This window comes from Mustela nivalis, assembly GCF_964662115.1.
Source record: "Mustela nivalis genome assembly, chromosome: 1".
NCBI classification, from domain to species: domain Eukaryota; kingdom Metazoa; phylum Chordata; class Mammalia; order Carnivora; family Mustelidae; genus Mustela; species Mustela nivalis.
The window spans coordinates 162,942,243-162,966,471 of NC_139020.1; the positions used below are offsets into that span (position 1 = coordinate 162,942,243).

General features: G+C 39.8%; 1 protein-coding gene across 16 annotated transcripts in view; it reads left to right on the forward strand.

Moving 5' to 3' along the window:
* Positions 1-24,229, forward strand: part of TMCC1 (transmembrane and coiled-coil domain family 1) — a 256,200-nt gene that overhangs the window by 225,049 nt on the left and 6,922 nt on the right. For all 16 annotated transcript variants that reach the window (XM_082748100.1, XM_082748105.1, XM_082748103.1 and 13 more), the window contains one exon: positions 6,250-7,184. In XM_082748100.1, the coding sequence (XP_082604226.1) occupies positions 6,250-7,184 (935 nt within the window). The remainder of the gene's footprint in view (positions 1-6,249; positions 7,185-24,229) is intronic.

Sequence of the window (24,229 nt, forward strand, 5' to 3'; positions counted from 1 at the left end):
GCTCAACAGAGTTGTGCTTACTGTGAGAGGGGAACAGCATGTCATTTCTACAGTGAGACACTGGAAATAGATGAAAAGTCTTACCATAATGAATATATAACTTTGTGCAGAAAGTGCTGATAGACTGTGGGATTTCTTTTCTTTTTGTTAAGAGTAAGGTGTTGGGGATGTTGGCAAAGGCAAACCTCAAGGAGATGATGGTACAAAATTCAAAGGCAGAGCTGTGTAACTTCCAAGGCAGTACTCTTTCTTCTGTTGTACCTTCTCAATACAATCTGCCTGGCAGAAAAAGAGAACTTTATATGACGGACCAGAGCATCTTTTATCATTGATTAGAAAATAGATTTCTGGGGGCACCTGAGTGGCTCAGTGGGTTAAGCCTCTGCCTTTGGCTCAGGTCATGATTTCAGGGTGCTGGGATCAAGCCCCGCATTGGGCTCTCTGCCTTTGTGATCTCTGTCTGTCAAACAAATAAATTTTTTAAAAAGAAGAAGAAGAAAAAGATAGACTTCTGTGCCGTTCTTAAGACCAGCATTATGAATCTCTAGGGATTACGATTTGTATTGGATTTGGGGGGGTAGTCTCCCAAAATCAAACATTTTATCCTTTTGCCCCCACTAAGTGCACTTGAATTAAGCCACACACTCCAGTTTTGGTTCAAACCATGGCCTCATATCTGTGAGGTAGAAATTTTGGAAGAACAGTGGACCTGGGTCTGCAGGTGCCTGAGTGTGAATTTGCAAAAGCTGGTGCACAACCCACTCAATGAAATTGGCCTTGGTAAAGATCCACCTTCAGAAAAAACAAAATAGTCCAGATTCTGTTTGTTTTCAGATTAATTACAAAGACTTCCCCACTTTCCACCTCCTCCTTCTTTTACCTTAAAATGCCTTCTTCATTTTCTCCGAAGTGATGTGAATTATTTAGTATAAATAAATGGTGCAGAGATTTCCTGAAAGAGAGCCGATACTCTATAAAGCATAGATAAAATTATTTCATTCTGCTAAGTAAACAGGACTGGGCTGTTGGCATTTATTGAAGATAGTGATGTCAAGTCAGGGATTTCTGAATCTCTTCTTGTTACAAATATATGCTTGGATTTTGAGTAATGAACCAAGTAAGGAATAGAAAAAGGGTGACTTCTTGAACATTCACCATGTTTGGCAGGCATAATCTGATTTAACGTAGGTTTAATAACATTTTTTCAAAGAATCTCATGAGAAAATAACCCCATTTTATAGATGAGGAAACTTAGGCTCAAGGAAACAAGAAGGTGGCCCAAAGACACCTAGCTAGTAAGGTGGCAAAACCAGGTCTGAACCCAGGTCCTACTCCTGTCACTGCTCTTTCCACTGTTTTTCTTCATATGATTGTTCTCAGAGCTGGGTGCCCCCATGTTCTGACACTTTCATACACTCAGAAAGTAAATAAAATGCATTTGCAAATGAAAATTTTAAGCCATTATAAAACTTTGTGAAATGTTCTCGAGTTGGCTCTACTCTGCTCCTGATTAATTGGTGTTTTGAGGCGTTGCTGTTTAAATTTTCTCTTGGGTTTTTTTCTGATCAATTAATTCAGGTCTGTTAATAGATCATTTAAGCCTGGCAAATGAATTCTTTTTTTTTTTTTTTTTTTAAGGTTTTATTTTTAAGTAATCTCTATACCCAACATGGGGCTTGAACCCATAACCCCAAGGTCAATAGTGGTATGCTCTACCAACTGAACCAGCCAGGCACCCTCTGGCAAATGAATTCTTAATAGGAAAAGACAAAGTACAGGCAAAGCACCTTATCTGCTTGTTATAGCAACAGCTAGATAATGAACAGTGGCTCTGACCAGACCCCTAGCTGTGGAGCACATTGCGTAGCTAACAATAAGTAGTCACAGTATATTTACCTGGGTTTTGGGCCTCTCTTTTTTCTATACAAATTATTTCTATCCCCAGCCTTGAGTGACTGGGACTTGCTGTACTGGGGGGTATGATCACTCATGAAAGCCCTCAGGCTATGATCACATGAAGCCCTGTTGAGTAGGTGATATTGCTGCTGCTGCTGTTGTCAAACTGCCCTGTTATAAAGGTAGTAGGAAGTAACTCACAGTTGATTTGTAAATTAGTGATAGCAATGTCTGTTCATAAGGTTGTTATGAGCTTTGGAAGATTAGCTAGCTGGCTAGTCAGCTGCCTAGCCACAAGATCAACAGTCAAGAAAGTTGACTAATACTAAAAAAAAAAAAAAAGCGGAAGGAAGGAAGGAGACTATTACTATTTTTACTGTAATGTTGAATTAATTATTCCCATTATTCCTTTGGTTCAGACTCTGTCTCCTATGATTATGCCTGAAATGTGAAAGATCTTGAGTATATTCTAGAATCTTTTAACATTTGAATTTTTAAAAATAATCACCTAGAATGGTACAAAAATAATAGCCAGTATTAACTGCTTACTCTGTGCCCAGGACTATTTTTGAGTGTTTTTATGTTTATTATTTCATCTTCAAAACAGTCTTCTGAAATAGGTATTAGTATTTTCTCCATTTTACAGTTGATGAAATGGATGCAGAAGTTAATTAACTTGCCCAGCCAGGGTCGCATGACTAGTAAGTAACAAAGCTAGACTTGAACCCAAGCAGTTTCATGCCAGATTCTATGCTTCACTACTACACTAAATGTAGCCATAGTCAGTAATTTTGTTTTTCTGATTTGTGCCTTTTCTTATATGTTTAAGAAAATCCTCCCCGCTGTATTTTCCAATACTGCCTTCCAAAAGTTGTAAAATTTGCTTTTAACATCTGCAGTTTAGTTACCTGTCTGGAATGAGGATAGGAATCTAATTTTATTTTGTTATATATAGATGCCTAACATGCCAGCAAAGGCATTTGAAAAAGAGAACCACTCTTCAGTTGGTGCATGTATAACTCACGGCTTAAATATTCTTGTCTCTGAAGGCTTTTGTTCATAGCTCAGAAGATACCCAGAGGGTATTCACAGCCCCTGTGCTATAATTCTGTAGTTCAGTATTATCTTTTTCTTGCCACCTCTCTTCCTCTTCCTCTCTTTTATTTCTCCTCCCTGCCTCTCACAATTTCTGCCTCTTCTCTCTCCTTCCTTTTTAAGGATAGTGCTTGCCAAAATTTGGAAGAGTCACTGAGTCATCAAGTGATTCATGGTTTCAGGTGTTAAACTACCCCCCTGCTGAAGCTGTGGGTTAGTTTTCTTTGGAGGCTGAGAACAGTGGGTTCTGTCAGATGTACTCTTGCAGGGATATTGATGACTCTAAGTGGGAGTCATATACTGGTGGAATATAGTGTGGCCCCAAACAGCCTAGGTAGGGCAGAAGTCAGATTAAAGATAATCTGGCTTACTTCTTCCGCCACTGTGTAGGGAAATAAAATCAGAACTAAACTGTCATGATTTGTAAAAAATTACATAGAAATTTTGTTCTTTTTTCAAATTTAGAAATATAATAAAACTATGATTCTAGTACCAAAGCTATATTTTCACCAGTATGATCCATATTTATGTTCCCTGAGTAATAATTAAACTTGACTTCTGTATCTGCACTTCTTTAGACCATAGACTACATGTAAGATGATATTCAAATTAATAGCAAAGAACCTAAGAAAACTAGATAATACATGAGCTTGTAGTCTTGAATCAGTGATACTTTGTACTTGCTTTCCTTTCCTGTGGTATATTTTGAGCTGTTAACTGAATACACAATCAGGGTACATACTATACCCTGAATTACATATTGTAGTTGTGAGATCTGATCTATTGCATACTATAGTTGTGGGATCTGAAATCCCTTTCAGAAAGAAAATCACATAGTGGAAACCCTGTACAACTTAAGAGAGTGACTGTAAGGCACTGAAGAAAGTGGGTTTCCGGGAGCTCCTTTTTCAACTTTTGGCAACGTGGTTTTCTGGAACTCTGGCTCATTCTCCTTTCTGCTGCTTTCCCTCTGGCCCTTTCACTGCTTATTAGCTTGTACCTAAAATTAATGGGGCAGATGGAGGAAGTTATACAAAATAATTATTGTGCTAGTCCCTAAACTATTCTGGACATTTTTTTAATTAGTGAAATGAACATAATATCATTTTGCTCTTCATTTCAGTTTTAAATTATCTTTTGATTTTATTTAAATGTACATTATTTCTCATTTGTTCATCTGAAAAAGAAATAATATGTTTTTATTCACATCAGTAGTAATACATTAATTCCAGTAATGAACTTTCCACTAATGAACTAATATTTTTGGAGTTAGAGATCACCATAATTCCTTCTCAGATGGGAAACTGAGGAGATAAAACTGAGGTGAAAAAAAGACTGACAAGTTAATTACCAGTATTTCACGAATATTTCAGATTTGGTGTATTATCACAAAAATGTAATTCACACTTCTAAAATATGAGGGTAACCTATATACAGTTCTTTCTTTTTTTAAAAAATTTTTTAATTAAATTGATTCATTTGTTTTCAGAAAAACAGTATTCATTATTTTTTCATCACACCCAGTGCTCCATGCAATCCATGCCCTCTATAATACCCACCACCTGGTACCCCGATCTCCCACCCCCCTATACAGTTCTTTCTATCAGATTGCTACTGGCTATAGATTTTGGAATGAGGACCAAATAAAGGGATATGATCTTAATTTCCAAGATGGTAAATTTATAATTTGACACTCATACTGGCCATCTTTATTACCCTGAGATGGGTTTTTTTTTTTTTTTAAGATTTTATTTATTTATTTGAGAGAGAGAGAGAGGAGGGCAGGGGTAGGGGCAGAAGGAGAGAAAGCAGACTCTCTGCTGAGTGGGGAGCCTGATGTGGGGCTCAGTCCCAGGAACCTGGGATCATGACCTGAACGGAAGGCAGACAGAAAGATGCTAAACCAGCTGAGCCACCCAGATGCCCCGAGATGGTTCTTTTATTATTTATTTCTGCTACTGCTTAGTAGAGAGCAGTTTCTAGAGACTTTTTGCATGAGCCCTACTCCAGTTTATGACAAGCCAAACCTGAGGGTTTTTCTCTCCTGAGTTAGGGAAACCCGACCTCTCTCTAGCTTTGGCTAATGGCTTTGAAATAGGATAGTTTCAGTTTTCACATATGAGGAACTTGTCTTTTTCTTCATCTCCTTCGAATGGTCGCTCACCCATATGAAGGATAGTCATTGTTTGTGTTTTGCAGTCCCTTGTCTCACTAAAAAAAAACAAAAACTGAATAGAACTCAAAGAAGCTGAGCTCCAGAAGGCCTGAACTTACTTGCTGACTTGATTAACTTCTTACCTCTTACTGTCTCTCCCCCTGAGTATTCACTTTTCTCGCCTAGGTATATCATAGTTACTTGTGACCTGGTATATTAACCCTAATATATAATAATAATAATAATGTATACCACATTCAGCCTTGGCACTTGGAGCAATACCTTCTCATTCTTACCTTCACCTGTCTCCAGCTACCAATTGAGTGTCCCTATTAGAGAGAGAATAATCCCATTACCCTTGACATACTTTGGGTAAAAAGACACTGTGATAAAAATTGGATTTTTATATCTAGCCAGTAAAATAACCTATTCTCACCAGCATTTTGGATGACCATAATCTGAGAGCATGGATTGGAATTATAGCAATGTCTGAATAATAAAATGATTTTCATGTAATTAAATTGAAATGCAGATGTACCTTGTTTCACAAAAGTGTGTGTGAAGAATGTTTGTGAATGAAGCCATGCTATAAACCCATTAGCAGGGGCACCTGTGTTCCTCAGTCAGTTAAGTGTCTGCCTTCAGCTCAGGCCCTGATCGAGATCAAGCCCCGATTGGGGCTTCCTGCTCAGTGGGGAGTCTGCTTCTCCCTCTCTGTCTGCCTTTCCCCTGCTTGTGTTCACTCTCTCACTCTCTCTTTCTCTCTCAAGTAAATAAAATCTTTGTAAAAAAATATAAACAACTAGGGGAGCTTTGTTATTTAAAGAAATACTGTAATAAATTTTCTAACAAAGGAAGAATGCCCCCAGTTTACATCTTGTGCAGATCTTTTTTCATATGTCTTTTTTGTGTAAGGCAAAGTATACTTGTATAAGGACAGTATCCAAAAGGGAGATGGGGCTTGTATAGGATGGGAGGAATTAGGTCAACTATCGGTGCGGAGGTCTGAGAGTAGATAAATTTTCAATATATTTGGCCTAGTTATTCTGGAGAGGTCGTCTTCTTGGGCTCCTTCTAACATCCACTTCTCATTTATACACTAGATCGAGCGGTTGGAAGTAAGCAGCCTCGCCCAGACTTCCAGTGCAGTGGCCTCCAGCACCGATGGCAGCATCCACACAGACTCTGTGGATGGAACACCAGACCCTCAGCGCACAAAGGCTGCGATTGCTCACCTGCAGCAGAAAATCCTGAAGCTCACAGAACAGATCAAGATTGCACAAACAGCCAGGGACGACAACGTTGCTGAGTACTTAAAGCTTGCCAACAGTGCAGACAAGCAGCAGGCTGCCCGCATCAAGCAGGTCTTTGAGAAGAAGAACCAGAAATCTGCCCAAACCATCCTCCAGCTACAAAAGAAGCTTGAGCACTACCACAGAAAGCTCCGAGAGGTGGAGCAGAATGGGATTCCCCGGCAGCCGAAGGATGTCTTCAGGGACATGCACCAAGGTCTGAAGGATGTGGGAGCAAAGGTGACTGGCTTCAGCGAAGGTGTGGTGGACAGTGTCAAAGGTGGACTTTCTAGCTTCTCCCAAGCGACCCATTCGGCAGCAGGGGCTGTAGTCTCAAAACCCAGAGAGATTGCCTCACTAATTCGGAATAAATTTGGCAGTGCAGACAATATCCCTAACCTGAAGGACTCTTTAGAGGAAGGGCAAGTGGATGATGGGGGAAAGGGTTTGGGGGTGATTTCAAACTTTCAATCAAGCCCAAAATATGGTAGTGAGGAAGATTGTTCTAGTGCCACTTCAGGCTCAGTGGGAGCCAACAGCACCACTGGAGGCATTGCTGTAGGAGCGTCCAGCTCCAAAACAAACACCCTGGACATGCAGAGCTCAGGATTTGATGCACTACTACATGAGATCCAGGAGATCCGGGAAACACAGGCCAGACTAGAGGAATCCTTTGAGACTCTCAAGGAACATTATCAGAGAGACTATTCATTAATAATGCAGGCCTTACAAGAGGAGCGATATAGGTAAGTTATATGGAATTAAAATTCTGAATTATTTCTTTTTGCAGTTCCCTTGACTTTGGCTCTGGGGAGGTGGCTTTAAAAGCTCTCTGTAGAGTGTCTTTTTTTATAGCATCCAGAGCACTTTTGACATGTCATATAACACCTGCATAGTTCTATCACAGAGAGCAAAATCGAGGCACAGCAAAGTTAAATGACTCCTGAGATCATATACCAATAAAGCACTGGGAGTCAGGGGATGACGATTACTGTAGCTCTCCAGTCTTCCATTGCACTTTAGGACTTTGACATGAAGCCCAAGCTCTCTAAGGCATCCCACCTATTTATTTGTAATCACAGAACCACAAATCATTGCAACCTATAACTATACTACACTGACTTCAAAAGATCTATAACCTTCTGAATCCAAGAAATCTAAGAAGAATCAAATATATAGCCTGGCTAAAATGTAATGAATACTGTAGGAATTTGACCTTAAGCACACTTATGTGAGCAATTGGTGTAGAGAGATTAGACTGAAAGAAGATCCAGATAAGCACGTCTGTTACCTTTGTTATGAATTGGCAAATGTTTGAATGGGCATGGACTTAAACATGAAATGTTTCAATAGTCGTTAGAGAATTCTCAAAGGGCTAACTGCTTTGAGTCATAATCTGTGCTAAGGGTAGAGAAGCTGGTCTTCTGTTTCATATTATATTCCATATTCATGTTAGTTGTTTTCTAAAAACATGTTTTTCCACCTTGTTTCTACTCCATGCAGAGAGAAATAATATCCCCCACAGAGTACTCATTCAGATCCAAACTGTCAGCCAGACACTGGCCACCTCACTGATAGAGATTAAGGGCCAGCTTTACAGAAGCCACAGGTCAGGGCAGGCCTTGAAAGATCTGGGTTTGGTCCTATCCCAAATACTAATTCGTCAGAATCCTCACTACTTCTGTAATATCAAGGGTTGAACAGAAGATCTCTTAAGGTCCGTTTCACCTCTTTAAAAAAAACAGTGATTTTTTTTTTCTTAAGTTTGTTTTTATGAGATAATCTCAGGGCTTGAAATAAATTGTTCATGGGTATCCATTAACCTCTGAGAGAAGTGACAGTAGCATGCTGTTTTCAGATGGTGAAAATATTAGTAATTCAGCCCTGCCTCTTTATTCTTCTGTCATTCAATTCTAACTTAAGACTTTAAGGGAGAAGAAAAGTGAGTGTGGAAGAGAGAAATGTAGTTCTAAAAGCAAACATATTACTATTTTTTATTTCAGTGTTTTATATATTCTTTCATATACTTAAAAGACAATATCTAAAGTCATGAACAATCTAACAAATATTCAAATGGACTCTAAAAATAAAACATCTGATCTTTTGTAAAGCATGAAAGCTAACTGCCAGGTTCAAATACTAGTTCTGCCACTTGCTAACCTTGAAAATTGGGCAGGTTTCTAAACCTCTCGAAGTCTTGGTTTCCTCATCTATAACATAGGAGTAGTAACAGTCCTTCATAAAGTTATCGTGACATCGAAATGGAATACTTTATGTAAAGCACATAGCTCAGTGCCTGGTCCTGAGACTGCTCAATTGATGTTAGATAGCAGTTGCTACTGCTGCTATCAGAGGAGACCCCCTAAACATGGAGACCCAGGCCTCCCACAGTCAGATGCTCAAAAAAACAAAAAACCCAGCTGCCTGATTTGACCCCTTTATTTTGAATGGGCAGTTAAAAACATTCCAGCTTTTAAATTCTTTCAGAGCTTAAAATTCATAGCTCGTTATGTCTTCAAGTCAGATGTAGACCAATACGAGAAAATCAGAGAGGAAACACAGGTCTCCCAAGGCCCACCTTTGTACCAATTTAAAATAATCCAGGGACAGGACAGAACTTTTAGCTGGTAATTATCACCTCACTATAAGAATCAAGTCCAAACCACTTGTGAGGTAATGAGAAGTGCATTTCTTTCATTGCATTTTGGGTTCTCTGTGGTGAGTGAATGATTAGTTTTATGGAATAGAGAATAAAGAAAACTTAAGAATTTTCAAAAACAGAGGTAAAACTTGGAGAGCCAGGGAAGACATATAATGTGTAATCTGACTTTTGTCATATCACTTAAACTTTAGAATTATCTTTCCTTTTTTTTTTAAAGATTTTATTTATTTATTAGAATTATCTTTCCTTAAAGTGGAATCTTGAAGAAAGCAAGCCTCTAAAGGCACCAGAAATGTCACAACTGCTTCACTTAGCTATTTTGTTGCATATATTTCCATGTATAGAGCAGTTAGAAATTTCTCCTCTGTTACATGTTTTTGACCAGTAAATATACTTAATTTTGTTAAGTATGTGGTCCAGAGGGACCATTTCATATAAGTTAAGTTTTCCCACACATTGAAGCTTATTCTTTTTTTTTTTTTAAGATTTTATTTATTTATTTGACAGAGAGAGATCACAAGTAGGCAGAGAGGCAGGCAGAGAGAGAGAGAGAGAGAGAGAGGAGGAAGCAGGCTCCCTGCTGAGCAGAGAGCCTGATACAGGACTCAATCCCAGGACCCTGAGATCATGACCCGAGCCGAAGGCAGCGGCTTAACCCACTGAGCCACCCAGGCACCCCTGAAGCTTATTCTGAAGCATCAAAGGTTTTCTTTTGCATTTTAAGCATTTTTAGAGAATGTCTCTACCTTCTTTTTTTTTTTTAAGAATTTATTTATTTGACAGAAAGTGAGAGAAGGAGAGAGAGCATGAGCAGGGGGAGCAGCAGAGGGAGAGGGGAAAGCAGGTTCCCTGCTGCTCAGCAGGGAGCCCGATGCAGGACTCAATCCCAGGACCCCGAGATCATGACCTGAGCCAAAGGCAGAGGCTTAACCCACTGAGTCACCCAGGCGCTCCTACCTTCTTTTAATAGAGTAACACACTGAATCTTAACTTGATTGGAAATAGTACAGTGGTGTTCGAGCTCAGTGATGCTCTCAGGTAAGTGAGAGTGGTATGATTATGTGCCTGTGCAGTAAACAGTCCAAGATAGCTTGCTCTTTAAAGTTCTTTTGTCTGGCTTTTGTATAAAATTTGTTCTTTTTCCTTTCCCTATCTCCACACTGTTACTGAGCTGCCTGCAACAGCCTCTCTTTACTAATTTCTATTTGAGCACTGTTGTAGGTTTGGCTTTTTGTCTAAGAAGAAAGTAGGCTAGCTAGGGATTGACTTAAGGGATTCTTCTGTGACCAAGAACCAGTTGAAGCATACATGGCCGCTCTAGATCCATTTCACTTTATTTTCTGTGCTTTAGTTTATTTTACTGATATGTGAGTTGACAGGAGGCAGGCTGTGTACAGTGTTGCTGCTTGTTATTTAAATGAGGGGAAGGAAAACACTACAGCTTAGCGTTTACTTAACTCCTGCGGTGTGCATAATGCTAGATACCTTACATATGTTTGCTAATCCTCATGGTAGCCCTTTAGGTGGACTGTATTTTCCTCATTCTACAGGTGAGGAAATGGAGGCCCAGTGAGGTTTTACATTTTGCCAAACAGTTACTTAGTAAATGGTAAAGCCAGGAATAATGTGAATCCAAAGCCAGTGGTTTTTTGTTTTGTTTTGTTTTTATTTCAGGACAGGGTTTTACCCCCAGGCTCAACCCAGAAACCTGTTATGATCTAAAGACTATAGTCTAGCTGAAGTCTGTTTGATTGAAAGACTAGCCTATAGTCTAGCTTTAGGAACCATTAACTATATCGGGTATTGGGCCATTTCCAGGTCAAAGTGTATTTCACTAAAAGCTGAGCCACTGTTCCTAACATACTTTATAAAATTCTGTAAATGCAAAAAAAAAAAAAAAAAATCTACAACTGCACAAACTCTGGAAGGTTTTCTACAGCTATGTCGGTAATAGGGGAAACCTACTAAGGAAACTTTCACTACCACCCTTATTTCCCAGTTTGCAGAGTCCCTTTTCAGTATTGTCACTCACTTAATGTCCTTCTATTGCTCTCTACCTGTGAATAAGTCCAAGTTAAGATTTTTACCCAAGACCGTCTACTTACTCTAAAGAAACATTCAGAAGCCTGTGGAGCACAATCTCTCTCGTCACCCCCATAAACTGTACCATGGCTGAGTAAGTCTTCAGCACCCACAGGCATTCAGCCCAGGAAGCCAATGTAACAGCTTGGATGTGAGCTCCATCTCAACCTTTGATCAGGAACTAGGTATTTAGTCTTTGAGTTGTTTGTTGGGTTCTCAGATATGAGTGAGAGCATTATTTTGGGAAAGGATGCAAGGTTTAGACAGTTTTTCTAGTGATGGGATTGTGCTGACTTGTGTAGGTAGTTTGTACATTCCATTAAAGTACTATCGCAGGTTTATTAGTAGAACCTGTGTTCATGTAGTACTTCAGGGATAGAAGGGACGTTCAATGCCTAGTTTAATCTCATTTTACACGTACACCGAGGCGCAGAAAGATAAAGTGACTTTTGCCAAGTCACACAGTAAAATTGTTAACATATATTTAATCTGCTAAAAACTAGAACACTGGTTCTGTTCCCATAGGGTGTATAATATATTACTGAGCTACCAGAGGAAAAAGTTGAGTTGTGGCAAAATATATTGAAAATAGGAGAGAACTAGGAAAACATTCATTGACCGTTTTACAGGTTCCTGTTGTAGTTTTTGCCTTCAGGAATCTGGCTGGGAATCCTATTCAGCTGCTACCCGTGTGTGGCAGTGTCAGGTAGGCAGGCTAAAAACCCTCCGCCTGATGAGGAGCAGTGTGCCATTTTAAAAGCTTCTATTTTAAGGGGATTGCTGTCCTTTGGAAATCAGCTTCTGATACTGTTTGTATTAAGCCCAGGGATATTTTAAATTGCCCTGAGTCATAAGAGCAAAAATACGGAATAAGGCAGTCACCAGAGTAGTTGTCACATGCAGCACAACTTTAGGTAGCTAGGCTAACCCAGTTAGGCGCAAGCCATTGGAGTTTTAACTAAACAAATGATCAGTTAAATACTGTTTTATTTTACCATCACTAGACATTAGAAAAATATGATCAGGGCGCCTGGGTGGCTCAGTCGGTTAAGCAACTGTCTTGGGCTCAGGTCATGATCCTGGAGTGCTGGGATCGAGTCCTGCTTCAGACTCCCAGCTCTGTGGGGAGTCTGCTTCTCCCTCTGAATTTCTCCCCTCTCATGCGTGCGCGCGCGCTCTCTCTCTCTCTCTCTAATAAATAAATAAATAAAATCTTAAAAGAGAAAAATATCACCAGAGACGCTGTTTGGGCCCCTTTATTCCAGGTGTTAGACCTGTGTCAATTATAAATTGATCTGAGAGTCTTCAGAGTATATGTAGACTAGGTTTGGACAATGAGTTTGAAATAGAAACTTGAAAATATTGGATCAAATTAGCTCCTATAGAGAAAAAAAGCCCAATTGAGATACATTCTTAGGAAAAGTAAGACCTTCCATAAAAGAGATTTACAGATGTGCTCTTCCCAACATAGCCACTGAAGAGTTAAAGGAGGAAGAATGGAAGGGAAGGTGAGGAGAGGGAGAGAAAACTTACTCACTTCAGTAAGTGATTGAGGTTAGACAAACCTGCATTCACTTGCCAGCTCTTTTGTATGACTGTGTGTAATTCCCCTGAGCCTCAGTTTCCTCTATAAAAACAAGATAATGAGGGGCACCTGGGTGGCTCAGTTGGTTAAAGCCTCTGCCTTTGGCTCAGGTCATGATCCCAGGGTCCTGGGATCGAGCCCCGTGTTGGGCTCTCTGCTCCACAAGGAGCCTGCATCCTCCTCTCTCTCTCTCTCTGCCTACTTGTGGTCTCTGTCTGTCAAATAAATAAATTAAATCTTTAAATAAATAAATAAAACAAGATAACGATAAATACTATACAGGGTTGTTGAGATTATTAAAGGAGATAATAATATACGTGAAGCACCTAGTATGGTGTGTAGTGTGACAGGATATTAGAAATCTGTCATTACCCAAACCATAAGAGACTCAATCTCACAAAACAAACTGAGGGTTGCCGTCGGGAGGGGTTATGAACATTGGGTTATGGACTTTGGGGAGGGTATGTGGTATGAAGGTATGTGCTATAGTGAGTGCTGTGAAGTGTGTAAGCCCATTCACAGACCTGTATCCCTCGGGCAAATAATACACTATATGTTAATTAAAAAAAAAAAAAAAGAAAGAAAGAAATCTGTCATTACCAAGTTTTCAGATTGCCTAGAAACCTTCTCTCCCCCGGCTTTTATTTATTCCCTCTATGCTATAGGCATCTGCTGTTTCTTGTCTTTAAGGTAATGTACTGCCTACCCTGAACATTTCAGGGATTGATGCTGTGCTTTTTCCTTTCCAACTACAGGCTAGTTCAGTGTTTCCTAGCCTCTTTTCAGGCTTCAACACAAATGACGTAACAAAAGGTAAAGAAGGAACATCCACTTTCCCCAATTCAGCCAGGAATATATTCAAGTTCCCACCACATGTCATACCTCTACCCCAGCTGTGTCTGTTCTAGTCAAACCCTGACAGTAGTTGCCTCAGGTTCCTGTTGGTGTTAGCCCTGGGATCTGGTTCTTTCTGTTTCTCTCAGTACCTACTCTACAAGATTCTTCAGCCATCCTGTCCTACTGACCTATTGCCCAATTAGGGAAGCACACTTCCCTATCCCGGCTCTCAGAGATGGCTCCGAACTTTGAAGCCACACCCAAAGAGTGATGCACTTGATGAAACATTCCCAGCCTGACACTCATCCAGTTTCTCATTCATCAGGAATTTGACACAAAAGAGCCCTGGCTTATCTTTAAGATGACTACTGTGTTGACCTCCAGTGGCTGAAACATTTTATTAATGTTTCAATTATTTATTAATTTTATTCAATTACTTATTCAATTATTTATTAATTGTTTACCTACAACAAAATCTAGATGTGTTTTTTATATCTTGTAAATAAAGCACATTTTGCTTGGTGATGGGGGATGGATTTCACATGCCAAATATGACATAACCTATACTGAAAAAAGATCTCACAGTCTTAAGGCTTTCTGTTCACTAATAGTTAAACTCAAATCTTATTCAAATGTCTAAGTTTTCTTTGAGTTATAATGATTTGGGAAGGACTTTTGAGTAAAAAGTCTCAAAATGAGTATTAATCTTATATTCTTCTGTGATCCAGCTGGAGTCTCATGGAAAGCATGTGCCAAAATCATATACTTGTAGGACCAAAAATTGCCCCCCCCAACTGCATGTCCAGAGAGCTCTAATTGGCATCATATCAATAGATTAAAAAATCCCTTAGAGTTCTTGATTTTAAAAAATCACATGTGAGGGACACCTGGGTGGCTCAGTTGGTTAAGCAGCTGCCTTCGGCTCGGGTCATGATCCCAGCGTCCTGGGATCGAGTCCTGGGATCGAGTCCCGCATCGGGCTCCTTGCTCGGCAGGGAGCCTGCTTCTCCCTCTGCCTCTGCCTGCCATTCTGTCTGCCTGTGCTTGCTCTCTCCCCCTCTCTCTCTGATAAATAAATAAAATCTTTAAAAAAAAAAAAAAAACTTTAAAAAAATCACATGTGGGGGCACCTGGGTGGCTCAGTGGGTTAAAGCCTCTGCCTTTGGCTCAGGTCATGATCCCAGGGTCCTGGGATCGAGCCCCGTGTTGGGCTCTCTGCTCAGCAGGGAGCCTGCTTTCCCCCATCTCTCTGCGTGCCTCTCTGCTTACTTGTGATCTCTGTCTGTCAAATAAATAAATAAAATCTTAAAAAAAAATTTTTTTTAATCACATGTGAAAGACTGTACACAGTATACCTTTCCTTCCCTACCCCACTCTTTGATTTGATACTAATATTTAATGAGAGGACAGACATGTTCTTTCTTTGAATTCCCTGGGTATTTTACTTCCCTATTTTAGGATTTAGGTAGGAAGTAAACACTAGCAAGTAAAGTAAAAGAGATTATAATAATAATAATGGGAGCAGTGGGAAGTCAGTGGGAACTGGAGTAATGGGTATTTTCTTCCTTTTGTTGTTTACATTTTGCATTTGATTAGGGGTATAGAAATAGTACGTTTTTTAAAAGACAATAATAAAAGAAATCTAGAAACAGGAAGCATGAACCAAGTGTTTAGGATTCTCAGTACACCTCATTGACCTAGTAAGGGGAAGTTACTGCATCTTTCTCAGCCTCCCATTTCTTAATTAGAAATTGAAGTACCTCCCAGGGACAAGGATTAATGTAGAAATGTCTTCATGAATCAGAGGCAGATGCCACACATAAAAAGGCATGGGTGTGGGGGTGGATGGTTATGGCTTTTGTTATTATTGGTGTTAGTGTTTTGGTACTTTGATGTTTACAGTGATTAACTAAATGTAGATTGAACCCTAAATTCTTCCCCCACATGCATTCCCCCACCCAAAATGACATTACATCATCTTTACTGGGCTCTTTGTGTTAGACTGATTTCAGACCATAATTTCCTATGTAGATTACGTAAGCCACATGTAAATGACTGATGGCACTGATAAATGTTTGGTTGGAAATTGCTAAGCTTGATCAGGTTTGTGCTTTCGAATTGTGGGTTGTGAGGTTGTGAAAAGAGCTAAGAAGCAAACTTCCATGACCTGGGTGAACAAATCAGCAAAAGTGTTTCAGTAATGACAGGCCCAGTAAAGATCTTTAAGGTGCTGAGGCAACCCAGAAGACCTACATTCCAAGCACCAAGGGCATCTTGCCAGCCTCTTTGTTCATCATATTTTACAAAAGCCTCAAAGTTTAAGACTTTCTTGGTTTTCTCCCTGATGTTTCCTGCAGATTGGAGGCGCTTACTGTGGTAACCCAAACATAGCTGTGTAAGTGTAGGGGTGCCTGACTGGCTCAGCTGGTAGATCAGGCAACTCTTGATCTCAGGGTCGTGAGTTTGAGCCCCAAGTTGGGTGTAGAGCCTACTTTAAAAAAAAAAAAAAATGTGTAAGTGTAATAGGGTTTCAGCTACACAATAACAGCTGTGACTTTTCTGTTCTTTCAGAAAGTCATCATTCTCCAGGTAATTCTTATGACTTGAAGAGGAAAGCAAATGCTAGTAGTTATTAGTTGGTGAATTAATGGGGCTGTTTCAATTGGACCCATTGTGGGTCTTGCTTCACCCTTGAGTTCTGCAGCTTTATGTCACCTTGGCAAGTCTCCTAACCTGTTGGTCTGTTTTCATCTGTAGGGAAATGGAGTGCATTCTACTTACCCAAATGCTATTTCACTATTTTAAGTACTATCTCTGGGAACAGTAGTGTATTTTCTCATTTGAGAAGATTCTCAGCTTGAGGAAGTCTTGCTGTTAATTTCTCATGTAACCATGAGTAAATTATTCAATCTCTGAAGGACTTCATTTTCCACAGGAACATAGTGAGGATTAGCAGTTTCTATTCAGCTCTCTCCAGAGATTTGCAAAGATCAGATGAAATTTATTTCAGATACTTTCCCTCTCGCACATACAAAACACATACCATGAAAGGAAGGTAGGTAGGACAGTTTCATCAATTTGAAGGAAAGTTTGGAACAGGCCAGTGAATGGACTTAGTTATTTGGCAAACTTGAGTCAGGGAAATAGCAGGAACCCGTTTGTATGTGCTGGCCCTCCTGATGAGCAAGTAAGAAAAGAGGCTTGTGCCTCTCTTGTCCTTTTTGAGAAGGACAGAATATGTACCCAGAAAACCCATTTGTGAGATGTCAGGAAAAAGTATACTGGAACAGTGAAGATTTTAGAAAATGTAAAATTGAGGGTATAGTGATAGATAAAGAAGTGGAGGACTAGAGGGGGAAAAAGTCAGAAGGGGGAAGCCTTGAATGTTGGAGCCACACAGCACTTGAGGTCAACAAGCAGTCCTTTTGAACTTTCTCACTAGGGATTGTTGGAGGGACCTGGGAAGATCGTAAAAGACAAAAATGAAACCAAATATATACCCGTGATGAATCTTCCCCACTGAGCTCCATTTCTGTGCAGGGCATTTGACGTCTAACTTCTGTTCAACTTCACAGTTGCCCTTTGGAGTAGGTAGATTGCCTTTTCACAGGATCAGCCACACTGGTGGGTTGCACAGCCAGGGTTTGAAACCAAAACCCAGACTGAGCAGATTATCAGCTTGTAAAAATTGGATAAAAACAGAGGTGTCTGGGTGGCTAAGTGGGTTAAGTTATCTGTCTGCCTTTGGCTCAGGTCATGATCTCGGTCCTGGGATCCAGCCCTGCAGCCAGCCGTTGTCTTGGGCTCCCTGCTCAGCAGGGAGTCTGCTTCTCTCTCTTCCCTCCACTCCCCATTCCTATGTGTGTGTGCTCTCAAATTTTTAAAAAAAAAAATCTTTTAAAGAAAAAAATAAAATTTTTTTAAAGATTTTATTTATTTATTTGATAGAGAGAGAAATCACAAGTAGACAGAGCAGCAAGCAGAGGGAGAGGAGGAAGCGGGCTCCCCGCCAAGCAGAGAGGCCAATGCAGGGCTTGATCCCAGGACCCTGAGATCATGACCCAAGCCGAAGGCAGAGGCTTAACCCACTGAGCCACCCAGGTGCCCAAGAAAAAAATTTTTAAAGAAAAACCAAATCCAGTGTGAAAATAGTTTCCAGAACCTTTGTCATGTTAGTGACCATTTTATGATAAACATTGGCTTATAATAAGGTTCAAGAACAAGTGCTGAGGACTTTTGTAAGTACTCTGTGATTCATATACAGTGTTACATACTTACATATAGTATTGCATAACTACAGAATTTCCCTCTTTACAAACAGATAAAAATCTGAGGGACAGCCTGAAGTGTTATTAATAAATCCTCTTAGGTATTCACAAGTGAAAGTATCCAAAACCTATTTTATCACAACCCAAAGCCATGAAATAGCCCAAAAAGGAACCTGAAAGAGATACATGTAGGAGGGAACTCCATAAAATACTGTCAAACAAAAGTTGCAGATGGCACAGGGAAATCCAGATGATGAAAGAAACTCAATGTGAAATGGACCAAACAAGCGAGAGATTATACTGCCAGAAGACAAAGCAATAATACCTTCAGAGTGCCAGGGAAGAATAACTGTGACCTCAGAATGCTGGGTCCACCTAATTTATTATTCAAGAAAGAGAGTGAAATTGAGAACTTTCAGACATATGTAAACAAAAATTACCACTCATGGACACCTTTGCTGAAGGAAATACTAAAGGATATACTTCAAGAAGGGGGGGGGGGAAACTCGAACAATGGGTGAAAGAAGTCAGTAATGCACGTTCTAATTAAATAGGGACTTAAAATTATATTTACTAAAAAAAAAAAAAATCTGAATGTCTTACACCAATTTGGATCTAAAATTTAGAAAAGAACGTGGGGTTCAAGGATAGCATTTCAACAGCATATTAAGAGTGTTGGGGCACCTGGCTAGCTCAGTAGAGCATGTGGCTGTTCACCTCAGAGTTAAGTTCGAGCCCCATGTTGGGTATAGCATTTACTCAAAATTAAAATCTTTAAAAAAAAAAAAAAAAAGGAGTGTTAAAACTTTGGGGGAAGAAACATATTTTGTACCTTAATCTGCCTGGCACTTGGCATCTTTCTGCTCACTTTATTCTTGTCCCTTTCAGTCAGTAGCTGCTCACAGAAACAGAAAAATAAAACACAAATGTGAATGCAGTTTTTCTTTTCAACTAGATGTGTAGCTATGGGACTCCTAAACACAGATAAAATGACAGAATAGGCTAACTTAAACCTTGGTCCCCCAACATGGACTTGCTACTGCTGATAGTTTGGTGAAGAGGTGGGGCAGAAAGGTCTTTTCACCCAGTCTTTTATAATGCACATCAAAGTATATGTCACCCTTGCCTAGGCTAGGGGCTGGAATATTTTCTCGTAGCAACCTGTGAGCTCTGGCCTGGCCTTGCCCTCTCTCTGGGCCTCTGTGTCTTCACCCAGGATGAAGACAATAGAAGACAGGCTTATCTTTACAAATATGTGCACAGAGAGAGTGCTGAAAGAAACCACCATCAGCAGACTGAGTTCAAAATGACACTAACAGATGCAAGCGCAGTTAAGACTTTACCAGGGATTTGTCCTATAGAATTATATGGGGGAAACTACTTCCTGTTGCTGAATGCAGGTAGCAGAGGTAATGCAGGCAAGGGAGTAGCTTGTTTTTTCCAAAGACTGTGGGGTGAGACTTACAAATAGCTAGGTTTTAGCTCAGTTTTAAAAAGAACTTCTCTAATAGTGAAAAACACTGCCTTAAGAAAAATGAAACCCTGCCGCTGGAGGTATTCAATGCTTGTCAGGGGTGTCATAGAAATAATTCCTCAGTTGAAAGAGATGTAACTAGATTTCTAAGATCTTTTCTAGCCTCCAGAGTTTAAGATTCCTTCTTTTAAGGGAGCCTATGTTATCTTTCAAACAATACTTCAAATGTTTGTGGTATACTTCTCTTCGCAACATACTGATTTTAACAGCTCTAGATGTATAGGGAGGTGTATGATAGTGATAATCTTTGAGACCTGTAAAATCGAGTGTGAGATATTTGGATTTATTGTATAGTTAGCACAGTGATGTGGACTGCAATGAGCCTAAAATGAGATTAAGGCCATGAATTAGTCACCACAGGAAACACTTGGCTGGCTAAAAAGTTTTTCAAATTGCCCTTGAATTCCTTTCAGGGAGCATGTTTTTAAGTGATGCCTTCTTTAATGAGTAGAAACATTTTCAAAAAGGCCTTTATGTGGGATTCCTGGATGGCTCAGTCTGTTGGGTGTCTGTCTTCTGCTTGGGTCATGATCCCAGGGTTCTGGAATCAAGTCCTGGGTCCAGTTCCTTGCTCAGCAGGGAATCTGCTTCTCCCTCTGCCTGCCACTCTCCCTGCTTTTTTTCTCTCTCTCTCTCTTTCTGACAAATAAATAAGTAAAACAGAAAGAAAAAGAGAGGAAGGAAGGAAAGGGCCATTATGTTTGGGTACATTGTGAAGATGGAAAGGAGAACAAACTGACATTTTTAAACAATGCTTTTGTGTTGACATGAATATAAAAGATTAAGATGATTACCCTCATTTTATAGATGAAGGAACTTGCTTGGAAAAGCAAGCTAACTTAACTAACAGTTTAAGAGAGGCAGACCTAGGACTCAAACCCAAGTTTTCCTGGCTATAATCATTTTTCCCTAGTGTTTATTATAAACCTCAAATATGCTGCAAAGTTGAAAACAGTTATACAGTGAGCACTCATACCACCCACTTCTTAGATTCTACATTCTGCTGTGTTTTCTCACATAATTTCCCATCTATCCATCCTTCCTCTCATTTTTTAAAAAGATTTATTTATTTATTAGAGAGAGTGGGGGAAGGGGCAGAGGGAGAGGGAGAGAATCTCAAGCAGACTCTGCATTGCGCACAGAGGCCAACATGGGCTCCGTCTCACGACCCTGAGACCATGACCTGAGCGAAAATCAAATCAGACACCTAACTGAGTGAGCCACACAGGTGCCACCTTCCTCTCATTTTTTTAAATGCATTTCACAGTAAATTGCAGACATCCATAATCTTTTTTAACAGCTTCATTGAGATATGATTTATATACCATAGAATTCACCCATTCAAAGTATACAGATCAGGGGTGCCTGGGTGGCTCAATTAGTTAGGTGTCTGCCTTTGGCTCAGGTCATGATCCCAGGGTTCTGGGATCCAGCCCCATGTGGGACTCCCTGCTAAGTGAGGAGTCTGTTTCTACCTCTGCCCCTCCCCCTGCTCATTCTCTATCTGTCTCTGTCTCAAATAAAATCTTAAAAAACAACAAGAAAGTATACATATCAGTGATTTTTAGTGTACTTACAGATCTATACAGCTATCACCATAATCAGTTTTAGGGCATCTTTATTGTCCTCCAATCTTCCCATTACGCCCAGATCTTGGCAATCATTAATCCTTATCTCTATAGATTTACCTATTTGGGACATTTCATATACATGGCATCATGCAGTTTGTGGTCCTTTCTGACCAGTGTCTTTCACTTAGAATAATGTATTCAAGATGTATACATCTATCTTGTAGCGTGTGTCATTATTTCATTTCTTTTCGTTTCCAAATAATATTCCATTGTACGGTTGCTCCACATTTTATTTATCCATTCATCAGTTGATGGACATTTAGTTGTTTCCACTTTTTGGCCATCAAGAATAATGTTGTTGTGAATGTTTGTGTACACTCTTTTGTGTGGAAATACATTTTAATTTCTCTTCAGTGTATACCTGGAATGGAATTTCTGGGTGATACAGTGATTCTATATTTAACTTTTGGAGGAAATGCCAAACTGTTTTCCAAAGCTTGAGACACCATTTATATTCCTACCAGCTGTATGAGAGTTCAAATTTATTCACATCCTCCCGAACACTTCTTATTATCCTCTTTTTGATTCTAGGTATAAAGAGTTACTACATTCCTCCTCCTGTTGACTCCACCTTGACATCAGGATCCAAACAATCATGTCTCTGTAGTTTGATCCAGCTCCCTGTGTGGCTATGTAATTTGGATCAACTATAGACATGACTCAGATTTCTTACTTACAAAAGGGAATTTAGCTCATCTGGGCTTCTTCAGTAGTTTCAAAGTGGCATCACAGTGCAGAGGTTAAAAACTTGGGTTTAAAGTCAGGATACATGGATTTGAATCTTTGCTCTACTTTATTTCTGTGTGCCCTTAGACAAGTCACTTTACCTCTCTGAGCTTCAGTTTCCTTATCTGTAAAGTGAAGATAATACCTACTACCCTCTTGGAGTTTTAAAAATGAATTTCGATTGGGGCGCCTGAGTGGTACAGTCAGCTGTCCTTGGTTTTGGCTCAGGTCATGATCTCAGGGTCCTGGGATCAAGCCTGCTTCAGGCTCCATACTCAGCACAGACCCTGCTTGAGTTTCTCTCTGCCTCTCCCCCCACCAAATAAATAAATAAACTTTTAAAAAATTAATTTGGATATATAGTATACACTAAATAAATGGCAGCAGCTGCTGTTACTTTTCTGTTTTAATGGTATGCATGAGCCATGTTTATATCATATATTCTCCAACATTTCTGAAAGACTATACAAATTATGGAACACATGTGAAAATGTCACAGGTGGGTCTGTTCTCATCAGCAGACTGATTGTCACCACTGCCGTGCTCCCTTTCCTGCCACCCAGCATCAATCCTTAGCTTAGGAGGGTTATTTGCTTCTAGGCCCCACTTTTCCCTTAAATCTCAAGGGATTGAGAGTTTGGAACACTCCTTTTATAAAGCCTCTGTCCCATCTCTGGTAAGGAGAAAGAAAGATGAAGTCATCAAACCCTAAAAACAGCACAGAATAGTGAGCTTATTTAAATAAAATAGGACGAACCTGAAAAGGCAGTAGTATGTCCACATATTCTTATGGCAGTTGGTAGACTTAAAATTTGATAGAAAATCAATTCTAGAGGTGGTGCCTGTTTCTGAGCACATGCCCTAGGCAGCAGATGAAGTGAAAAGACAGTCACAGAGAATATGGCCTGAGTTACAGGTAACCGGTGGAAACACTTTTTGATCTGTTCCGTCACTTCAGTAACAGAATTTCAGTGCTAGAGAAAATAATACAGATGCCTATTAAGAATAAAGGAGAACTCAGTAGGATTCAGTAATACAGTGAAAAGAGTTAGATTGTGCCTTTTAAATAAAAATACTTGTTTCTTAGAGAAAGAATGGAGTGTAGGATATAATCATTATATAATTATTGGGAGGGAGAATATCAGTGATGCTGCTGTATGAGAATTACCTTAAACAGAAAACTTCTGTGTATTCCTTAAAAGTTGGTATGCTGTATGTGAGATTAAAAACAAGGAAAGGGAGGGTAGTTTTAAATGTCGTCTTTATTTATTTATTTTTTTAATACAGAGTCTCTTGAGCATTGGGTGTGTGTTTGCCCCAGTAGTGTTCAGTAGTAGTGTATTCTCCTGTCGACCTGAGCCCTCTATCTGACTGAGAGATTTACATTTTATTCACCACAAACCAGAGATGTGTTTATTATTCCCTTTCTAGTCTGTTTTAATGTATAGTGTTCAACTATCCTCCTACCTACGTATCTCTTTGTCTGGTTCCTGGAATTCCCACACACAGCCTACCCCAGTCTGTCCTCTTCTCCTCTTCATAACCCATATTCCTAAAATGCTATGTTCCTCATGTCATCCCTCCCCCATCAGCAATCTGCTTTGGGCTCATTTACTATCTGTTCCAGAAACCCAACTCCCATACCTACCTCTTAAGGCCAGATTTCCATTTTTATCTCCTATCCTTTACCCATGTTCTTTTTCTACCTAAAATCTCTGATCTTGTCCTTAAAATTTGTTTCAGCTCTACTGGTCCTTAGGTACCCAGCCCGGGTTCTACCTTTAAGTAGATAACCTTCTCATAGGTAGCCCTAAGTGCTAGAGATACAAGATGAATTAAATGGCCTGCTCCCAAGGAACTTTATCTCCCACCATTCTTCCTGGTTTTTTCTCAGTTATAGCCACACTGGCCTATTTTGTGTCTCTCAGACCTGCCACGCTAGTTCTCATCTTGAGAACTTGATACTTGGTATTCCTTCTGCTTTAAGATACTCCTCCCCCCACATCTTCATAAGTCCATTCGTATCATCATTCAAGTTTCATCTGTCATCGTTGGAGAACCCTGAACAGGGAAGAGTTCTTCTGACTATTCCAGCTTAACCAACCACCGGGCACTCTGTCATATATATACCCCTATTGATCTTCATTTTACTTATCCATACCTGCAGTTGTCTTGGTTTTTCTGCCCCCCGCCCTCAATACACATACATCTTAGCATGTAAACTGCTGAGGGCAGGCATTCTGTGTTGCTTACCACACTGTATTCCCAGTACTTTGAACATACCTGGTACACAGCAGACTCTCAGTAAATATTTGTTGACTGAGATGTCCTACTAGACACTGTGCTTGGCCATGGGGATGAAGGTCTCTGAACCATGAACATCCAGGTGAGTGACCTGTCCAGTATCAGGATAAGCTACTGGTGACGCTAGAAGGTCAGTTTTCATTTATGTGCTGTTTATCTTGT